The sequence below is a fragment of the Parambassis ranga genome, chromosome 16 (genome assembly GCF_900634625.1).
Source record: "Parambassis ranga chromosome 16, fParRan2.1, whole genome shotgun sequence".
Classification (NCBI taxonomy): Eukaryota; Metazoa; Chordata; class Actinopteri; family Ambassidae; genus Parambassis; species Parambassis ranga.
The window spans coordinates 10340216-10350419 of NC_041036.1; the positions used below are offsets into that span (position 1 = coordinate 10340216).

Below are 10204 nucleotides of genomic sequence, written 5' to 3' on the forward strand. Positions count from 1 at the left end.
GTACCTCATCAAGAACAGACAGGTGTTATGTATAACAGACAGTTGCTATGGTTGCAGCTGTGGTCACTGTGTAGGGACAGGTTTGCTTGCTTTTGTAATCAGGATAATATGCAAATATCTATTAATTATAGCAAATTTACATCATCAGACCTTCTGGGAACTTGCTTGTTTTCTTTGCGAATTTTGAAGCCTGCAACTCACAGCATATTTGTTTACTGACTAAAGAAAACATTTTAATATGCGTGCATATTGAGTGCTGATTCACAGCCATGGCTTTGTTTCAGCCATTTTGTGCGTGTGTTATTTAGTGTAGCCGACAAATCACATTTCTGCCCATATTGACACTGTGTCCTTTAATCTTTTTATGGTCATTAGAAATGTCCTCCCGTGTAAAGCTTGCAAACTGGGCGGATTATTTTATGGGACATATCAATCAAACATTAAACCAACACTTCTGTGGTATGGTGGTAGTTCACCTGAATGGGTGGTTTCTGTTGATTTTGTGTCAAAGAATAACAGTGGGCAGTGGAGGCTCTAGTAAGTCATAACGGGTAAATATGACTCGGCCCACAAAAGTTTGCATAAGATTTTTTTAAGAAAATTATCAAAAGCACAAATATTTAATTGGTGTTAAGGCCTAGGGCAGGGCATCAGTCAGCATGCTTTAGTTATTATAAAGTTATTGTTGGATTGTATTTAGATAAAGGTGTGCCCTCATTACTGTTTTTTCTGCTAGAGCCTATTCAGCATTGATCAGATGACTTATTTCAAAAAAGGTGTACAACACTGAAATGATGGACAAAGGAACAGTCATAATTTTATTTAAAAAAAATCTACAACAATATTCAGAACACTAACAGGCCAGGTGTTATCCAGAGCAGCCACTGTGAAAAGGCAGAAAATACTCATTAAAATCATGAAATAGTGAATACGCCCAATACTATTGCTTACTGTGAAGAGCATCACTCACCAGCCAGGGAAATCAGAGAGAACCCATGACTTGACAGAGTTATGCGAGTAGAGGTCATTAAGGTTTCCACATAGACCACACAATTTGCCTGAATACCACAGAGGTACCTTGACTGTCACCATGGTAACACCAATATCTATCTGCAGCTCCCACTCCAGCCCAGCATCTCTCCTCAGGATCACCGTGACCTCTGATTTTTTCTGGTTCACCCCAGATGTCAGGGTCAAACCTGATGCCAAAGTGTGAGGGAGGGACACAAAGTGTCCGTTCACCTGTTGGGAAAAAACAACAACAGTAAGAACAAACTCTGACAATGGCTCAGACATATTTTACTCATTTCTAAACAGACTCCTTGGTGGACTCACACCTTTACTGTGCCTTGCTGTATGGCAAGAGACATTCCATGCAGAAGAATTTGAAACACAGTGACAAGCCTTGAAGAGCTGCCATCACAGGGTCCGTGGTAAGAGATCAAGCTGAACCACTGAACACTGGCCTCATCACAGACGGACATCAGGCTGTAAGATAACTGAGGCTCCAAGTGCAGCAGCTGCCCACTGAGTGTGGAGACATGCAACCCGCCCCTGAGCTCACAAACTTCAGGTCTTTCATAACAGCCCCAGGAGCCGCTCCTCAAAGCACACTGCTGCCCTGGGCTGCAGCTCACCTCCTCACACATAACTCCGCCCAGAGGATGGCACCAGCATCTCTGTGTGCAGTCCTTCATGTACAGCAGCTCATCTGTCTAACAAGAAAAAAAACTCTGCACCTGCTTCGAACATATATAACATTCTCATGAGCATTTTTAGGTCTATATTAAGCCAGTGTTTACCTTGATATACTTATCATGAAGAGTGCACCCACATTGACTGTAGGGTACACACTCACCCCCGTCAAACACACGGTCAGAGCTACACTGACAGCCATCTTCACAGCTGGCTGCTGAAGAGCCAGGCTGGAGCAGGGCAAGGCACGAGTTGGAGCTGGAGTCCAAACAATCTGCTGGGCTGCTGCGCTCAGGACACTGGAGAGCTATTGGTGGAAAATGCATGATTTAGAGCAGCTCCTATCTTAAATTATGATGAAGGATTATTCACTTACAGCAAAGTGTGTTCTCTCTCCACGGTCCTACTGGTATTCCTTTAGCCTGGCAGGACAGAGAGTATGCTTCCAGGGCTAGACACATGGCCCTGTGCCCGGCCCCAGCACAAACGGCCCTCATGCACATAAGAGTGTAAACTTCATGCTCCACAGAACTGTTCCAGCAATGATTAAATGCAGGACTACTGACTGACAGGATGTCACAGACTACACCATCATGTGAAGACACACTGCACTCACCACACTCCCTACCACAAGTGTCATTGCAATGTTGTCCAGGAGCAGACCAGCTGTGCAGGAACTCTGAGAAACTATTGGCAAGATCACCACTTCTCAGCTGCAAGTCATTGGATCTGTCACCATTGAAATTACCACAGAGCCCAGAAGATGTGGCATCATCCACCTGTGTTATGGTTAACCTTATGTATTGGGTGGAAGACAATTCGATTTTCACCCCGGACAGTGTGATGATTATCAGTCTGCTGCCAACGTGGTATGCCTGAAGTTCTTCATTGTTAAAAGGAACGCTGTGGTCTTCCTCATCTATCTGAAGGCACAGAAAGGTACTGTAAGTAAATAAAACTCAAAACAGTAACAGAGTGTAGTCATGTAAAGCTTTTGAAGAGAGAGCCGACAGGACATAAGTACAAGCTCCATGGTGAGGCAGAACAACACCATCAAAAGTGATGTAGCCAAAGCCGGCAAACACATGGCAGACCCCATGCTGTGAGGCAAGGTTTTTGTTTGCTGAACAGCTTTCCATAGGGCTGCAGGTCACCTCTCCTCTTCTACAGTTACACTTCTGGCAGCTTTTCTCCAAGTAGAAGTCGCCAGCAGGCTGATATTCTCCCTCATGCATGCAGCCACAGTCAGACGCCAGCACGCATTGACCATCGCTGAGGACATACCCAGGATTGCACTGGCAACCCTCCTCGCAACCTCCACTGCAGTTGGCTGGAGAGGAGAATTCAGTGCACACAACAGGACATCGAGTACCACAGAGCTCATAGTGGCTGTTCTTGGGGCATGACATATCTAGGAGGGGGGACAGAAACATAATTCAGCAATCTTGTCATACATTTATACATCATTCACTTTGTAAGTATACATATAAAGATTTCCACCCTTTGAATACTCAGTCTTTTTGTTGGGTAATGGACTGAAACACAGAGCAAAGGCTCTAACTTAAATGTTAAATGGACAAAACCTTGGGAGAACTGAATCATTTTTATAGCGATTTAAAAAGGTTAAAATATAGTCACCTTGTTAAATTCATGAGTTTCAATTTCTTAGTGAGTGTTGTAGCCAATTTGTCCAAGAATATAAAAAGACATTTCCTGAATGATACATTTTCCCCACAAAGAGCAGTAAAAGATTTCATAGGGGAGCTATTGAGTTAGAGATAAGGATAGCCTAAGTGTGCCATTATATGTCTGCTCTGCATACCTGTTCATTTATTTGGTGTGCATTGTAGTTCTAGAAAAATAAATATTAGCAATTATAGACATTTCTCAAAGTTTGTGAAATTGCAGCCTTAGGGGGAAAAAAAGCCAATAAACCTCAAAAGTAATTTTCCATTTCCCCATCCTGGTTAATAACAAGTGGTTGATAAACATGTACTCACAACAGAAAGTGTCACTCCTCCAGTGCCTCACGGGCAAGTGAGCTGCTTGGCAGGCTGCAACATAAGATGCAATGGAGCTACAGAGCTGTGTAGTGTCCACCAGTCGAGCAGAAATCTTCCACACAGCTGTGGAAGTAAGGATCAGGACTTATCGCTGATGCACAGTCTGCAAACGGCCCTAGCTCATTCACCAACACCCCACAAAAGTTGTTGCCTTGAAACAGGTTCTGCACCTCAGAGGGATATTTTTTCATCCTGGAGGGACAGCTGGACCTACACAGCTCTGCCTCATGAGCCCTCCAACTGTGGGCAAACTCAAGTGTATTTTGGGCGAGTTCTTCATCAGGCATCATTTCGTCATCTTGTGGGTCACTGTTAGCATTTCCACAGAGACCAAAGACAGCGGAGCTGTAACTGCTGGGGAGGATGATGGTTAGAGTTCCAGTGCTGTAGACGATCAGCTGCAATCCTACATCAGTTTGAATGATGAGAGATGAAGGTGTTCTGTAGACATTCAGCCGGCCTCCTTGATGAAAATACGGTAGGGGTTTATATAAGCCATCCACCTGAGATTGGAGAGAAACATTAGAATTAGATTCCATGGATTCTATTTTTATTCAATAAGATTTGTGAGCACTCACCAAAACCTTTCCTGGCTCATCTTTCCTTACCACCACCTTTAAGCCATAGACTGACAGGGTTGTGGTAAAGCTAGGAGAAAACCTTTTGTAGCAACTTGCATCAGAGATGGTGATCCTGAATGGTGTCACTCCAGTTAGGTTGTGGTTAGTTTCAACTAATGAGTAAGTACAACTGTCCCTAAAGTCAAAATGATGCCCATCAAATGTTGTAAAATGTAGCCCAGTGACAATGGTGCAGTTCAGAGGTTTTTCTGGTTGACACACTCTCCTGTGACCCAGCTGGCTGCAGACCATCCCTCTGGGGCACTGGTCCGAGCTGCAGTGGATCTCTCCAGCAGCTGGTCCACACTTGCAGCTCTGACCACAGTTGTCTGGGATCCAGAATGTCGAGTTGAGACTGTGGTATTTACCTCTGGGGTCTAAGCAGCCACACTGATTTGGATGCACGCAGCCCTGTGGACTCCTGAGGAAACCTGGGTTACAGAAGCAGCCCTGAATGCAGATCTGCATACAGCTAGTGGTGTTTATTTCACAGGAGGGTGGGCAGGCTGAGCCGCAGGTCTTGTATATACTGTTTGGTGGACAGGTTGCATCTGAAATGATTTACTGCCATGAAACCACAGAGCAATAAAACGGCATTATATTACACTCCACAGCATGACTACTCACCAGGAGCCACCTTGCTGTAGTAGGTCTCAGTAGCTTCTTCACAGACAGTGGAATAGAAATTTATGGCATTGTCCACAGCCATGGAGCCTCCAATGTGCACACAACTTTGATAGAAGGACTCTGGATCAACATGACTGTGACAGTGGGACCATGGACGATTTAGTTCTTTGAGCACAGCACACCCTTTTCTCTGACTAGAGAAATCTTTAGACACAAAGTCTGCAAGCAGCATCGCTTTATCCAGTTTTTGTGCACAGCCAGTACAACAGTTAGGGTCCCAATCAAAGAGCTGGTAAACCTGTGCAAGTCCCACGCTTGTATTAACAGGAGGGGAACCAGATGTAGCTGCAGAATATTCATCTTGAGAATCACCATTAAAGTTGCCACACAGCCCATAGACTTTGCCTTTGTAGTGTGGGTCAAGTGTGATGACAACAGTGGAGTTCCAGGTAAAGAATACATGCAGACCAAAGTCAGTTTTTAAATGAGTTTTGCCTTCTCTGTAGGAGACCTGGATCTTACTACGTAGCAGTTTAATTGGAGTATAAGTCACTTGGCCATTAACCTGAAAATTTAAGAATAGACACGGTAACAAATATCACCACAGCAGCAATGCCACCAAGGAATTACATTTACTTACATGTATGCTGCCTTTTTCTCTACCCATCTGGATGATGAACCCAGACATCTGCACAGTCAGGACCTGTGTTGTGGGTTTAGCCCTGCCGCCGTTGTACTCATTTTTCCATGACACACTGAAGGGCGTTAGACCACATGCTGCTCCTCTACTGGCTGCAAGCAGATAGGTGCAGGTGCCCTCAAAGCTGTAGCTGAGCCCATCAAAGGTGAGGTAGTGCTGGCCTTCTTCTGCCCAGCACAGACCCGGGCGACTCTCACAAACAGGCAAGCCACTGCTCAGGTAACATTTCTCCATTTCATCACATATTTCTTCACATGGGTCTGTGATTGGTTCTGTTTAAAATGCAGTACTATTAATTAAAATAAACAAATGTGGTCAATGCACAAAAAAACAAAAAATGATATGCTTCTCACCATCTTTGTGACAGCCCATGACTCCATCTAAAACCATGCAGCTGTGCTGTGGAGGACATGAGTGTGGCTCACAGATAAGAGGTGGTGCACAGCTGCAGCTGACAGTACAGTTTTGTAAAAGTTTACTCTCAGAGGCCTGAAAATGCAAATATTAGATTTAAATTTAAACACTCATAATGATAGCGTAGAAGCATTTAAATTAAGAGTGTAGGAGAGAAAGAAACACCAACTCCGACCTTAAAGCTCCTCCCATCCATTTCACAGCCACACTGCTCTGGTGGTACACAGGTATGGCCATTGTAAAGGTGCCTCGTGTCACACTGGCAACCTTCCTCGCAGTTTATAGGGCACTGATCCGTTTTAATCTCAGGACACAGTGAGGAGCAAGCGTTGGCACAGTCACTGTAATGGCTAAATTGTGGACACTGATGAGCTGGACAAGGACAAGTTAATCATCATGTTAATTTTTGTGTCATACAACATATCACCTTACCACAACCTGTAATATTCATCCAGAGATCAACCATTCCTCCTGCCCTCTTACATGCTGCCTCATACGCCTGCAGTACATCACACAAGGCCCAGTGTTGACCCTCTGCAATGCAAAGGTTTCTCATGCAGGTGGAGTAATATTTTTGCGGGCACACTAAATGGTGACAAGGAGAGAATGGCCCACTGGGATGGGTGAGAAGGCCACAGTACAGGTCAGAGGTGTATTCTGGAACAGGGGTCTGACAGATCTGACAGGTGCTGTCACATGTGTCACTGCAGGATGAGTCAACTTCAAACAACTTCCATGATGATCCAAACACAGCAGGATCAGTGGTGATGGTGCCATTGGACAGTCGCAGGTCATCTGAAGGATTATTGTTATAGTTTCCACAAAGTCCGCAGGTTGTCTGCTGGTAAATGTCAGGGATTTTGACTAGGATGTGGTTTCGTAGGTCAGAAATAAGCTCAATGGACTGAGAGGCCTTGATGGTTAACCATCTATTTTTCTGATAAACAGTGATGTTGCTCTGAGAGAATGGCAGTTGCTCATAAATTCCATTTACCTGGAAGTCGAAAAAAACACAATACAGATTGAATATTGAAGGTGGTGAATGAATCAGGTGAAGTCATTACATGAATTACCTGAATCTTTCCAGGAAACTCTGTTGAGATCTTAAACTGCATTTCATTGATTTGCATGTAGATCTGCCTGCCGTGACTCTGGTTGCCCTGTGCTGCAATCCAAACATGCTCCACACCCATTTTCTTGAGAGAGCACGTCCACATCAAGGTGTAGTTACATGAACCATAAAATTCAAATGTCTTTCCATCAAATGTGGTGTACTGGGATCCAGAAACAGAGCAGTGCGCCTCTTTGGGTTGGGGGTGGCAACCTTGAACACCCCCAATAAGCTTACACTCCTCTTCCCCGAGACAAGAAATACTATAACAGCTCACATGTCCACCAGCTTGACACGAGCTGCTTTGTTTACATGTAGACAACACCTGTCCTGCCTTTAAATATTCTCCATGGTGAAAGCAGCCACAGTTTTCTGGACTGACACAGATGTTGCCACTGCGAACTAGCCCTGCTTCACAGAGGCAATTTTCTCCCAATGTAAGAGGCATCTCTACTGTGTTATTCTGCCAACCGAGGCAGAGGGGAACAGAGGCGGAACTCATGTTGTAGCTGGTACTGGTGGGACACGATGGATCTGCAGAGGAACAGAGAGACATCAGTCACTTAGGGAAGGAAGACAGGAAAATGTTGTAAAGGTTAAGGTTGACCAGTGATGCATTAGTACCACCTAGTGGCCCACTGACACCTGAAAGGTTGTGGCTTCAATATCAATGACTCAAAAGTACACCCTACATCTAATTTAAAACTACCATTTCCAACTTACTATAAATACACAAGCAAACTTTACATTAGCAACAGTCATATACAGTATCTGATTTGTATGCAATCTCCATTCTATTTTCCTTGTTTTTTTCCCTGTGATCAATAATACTCTAAACACAATGAAATGTTATGTGCTTGCTGAGGCATCTGCAATTTCTTCATATTTCATTTGGTGTGCAATGATGCTGAACTCCAAACAGCACTGTAACAATTGTAGAGGATATTAATTTAAGTCACTTGCACAACAGAACCGGGAGCACATTAACACTCACAGCAGAATCCAGGACTCCTCCAGGCATAAACTGTAGCCTTATGGGAAAGGCAGACAGCAGTATAATCTGCCAAGGAGTGACACAGCACAGACTGGAGACCTCCATGAAGACACAGGTCACTGATGCAGCGCTTGTAAAAGCTGGAGGGGTCCACTTTGCCATGACAGTGTCTGAATGGTCCATTAACTTCCAGAATCTTCCCACAAGCCTCTGGGTCAGAGAATCGGGCCAGACGCTCAGATGAACATTTTGGACAGCTTCCTCCTAGACAGCCCTCCACACACCAAGGATTCTGACCACTTTGCCACAGCTTTGCAAAGTGGTCTGGGCTGAGGGGCTCTTGTGTGTCACCTGCTACAAGGTCATCCGTAGGATCAGAGTTGAAGTTGCCACAGAGGCCACAAGTAGAATTGGCATATTCTCTGGAGAGACGTATGCTGACTATTCCTTCTATGCTCAGACTAAATTCAAAGCCCATGTCTGAGTAAATGTAGGTGTGCATCCCCAATGAGAATGCCAGTGCCGTGGGGCTGACGTGACAAGGCATGTTCCTTATGACACCGTTGACCTGTAGGGGGAGCCAAAATTGCATTTTAAAGCAAGTGCAGCAAGTTAAAAAAATCCACAGAATTTTAAGTTTGTTTGTTATTCTTGCGTCACACTCACCTCAATGTATTCATCGTTTTTGCTGTTGAGCTCCACTAGCGTACCGCTTACATTAACCAAAACATGAAGTGCAGACTCAGCATGTCCATCTGTCTGTACATGAACCTTAACGGCATCAGGGTTTCGACTGTGTCCACACAAGCCCAATAACTGGTACTGGCAGGTGCCGTGCAAATCATAGTCATGTTGGTCAAAGGTGATTATGTGATTCCCGGAGTACACGCATGTCTGTTGTTGGTTCTGCAAGCACCTTCTAGCTCCATCTCGAATATCACAGTATTCATCAGCACGACAAGAATCCAAATGGCACACTAACTGGTGGGTGTCAGGGTCACAAACGCACCATTTAGAACAGTCCTCATCAGCCCAGAAGGTCTGGTTACTGCGGTAGTAGGTGCTATTATGAGTGCAGCCACATTGGGACAAGGGAACACAGGTGTCACCCTCCAGGACAAACCCTCGGTCACACTGACACATCTTCACACAAGCCAGGGTGCAGGGGCTCGAACTGAATGGGACCTCACAGGTGGCAGGGCAGGCTGTGCCACAGAACTCATAATGGCTATTCAAAGGGCAGGACATGGCTAATAAGAGAAGAGAAAAATTATAAACAATGGAGAATAGAAAACTGCACACATCAGCTTCTAAATTTGCTGACATACTCAGCACACTGTAATAGAAGCAGCTGTTAGGTGTAATAGCAGGATTTTAAAAAGGTGTGTTCAGTCATGTGCAAACATATGTGCAAACATATCTGCATAAACATAACACCTGCAATCAGATTGTGTTTATTTCTAAACCCACGAACATAACACTTACAACAGAGAGTCCTGCTCCTCCACTCTTCAGTGTGAACTGTAACATTTTGGCAGGCAGCGGCGTAAGCCTCCAAGATGGAGCAAAGGGCTTTTTGAGTGTCATTACTGGAGCAAAGGTCAAATATGTTCAGTGCGAGATTTTAGTGTAGTTAACATGTTTCTGGCATGAGTAGAAAACACTTTGTGGTGACCAGAAGTACTCATGCAGGGAGATCCATTCACTGGCTACATTTTTCTCCTGTAGCTGCCGAGCAGAGCAGTGTGGGCAGGAGTCTCCACACTCTGCAGTACAATGAGCTTCCTGATCATGAAGTCTCCAGCTCCAGCCAAAGGTGGTGGCATCAACTATGTCACCCTGTGGTGTCCTGAAGTCATCTTCCTTAACACCATTATTATTCCCACACAGACCATTGACTTTTGTTCTTTTAGATATGAAGATAGTGACAATTTGTGCGAGGTCATACTTAACGTGAATGCCCCGATTTGTTTCTATGGC

At 44.6% G+C, this 10204-nt stretch overlaps 2 protein-coding genes across 2 annotated transcripts; both read right to left on the minus strand.

Moving 5' to 3' along the window:
- Positions 1-868: 868 nt before the first annotated feature.
- Positions 869-2641, minus strand: LOC114448358 (IgGFc-binding protein-like). The gene is made up of 5 exons (XM_028425273.1): positions 2072-2641; positions 1803-2002; positions 1338-1715; positions 971-1242; positions 869-884 (listed from the first exon to the last, which is right to left on the minus strand). Exons 1-5 carry the CDS (start codon positions 2196-2198, stop codon positions 869-871), a joined length of 993 nt encoding a protein of 330 aa, XP_028281074.1. The 5' UTR covers positions 2199-2641.
- On the minus strand, positions 2556-9836 carry LOC114448792 (IgGFc-binding protein-like). Its single transcript, XM_028425968.1, has 13 exons — positions 9710-9836; positions 8891-9474; positions 8225-8792; positions 7193-7764; positions 6552-7113; positions 6295-6491; positions 6059-6194; positions 5646-5977; positions 5006-5570; positions 4337-4929; positions 3696-4261; positions 2980-3106; positions 2556-2618 (listed from the first exon to the last, which is right to left on the minus strand). Exons 2-11 carry the CDS (start codon positions 9470-9472, stop codon positions 3773-3775), a joined length of 4596 nt encoding a protein of 1531 aa, XP_028281769.1. The 5' UTR covers positions 9473-9474; positions 9710-9836; the 3' UTR covers positions 2556-2618; positions 2980-3106; positions 3696-3772.
- Positions 9837-10204: the final 368 nt, after the last annotated feature.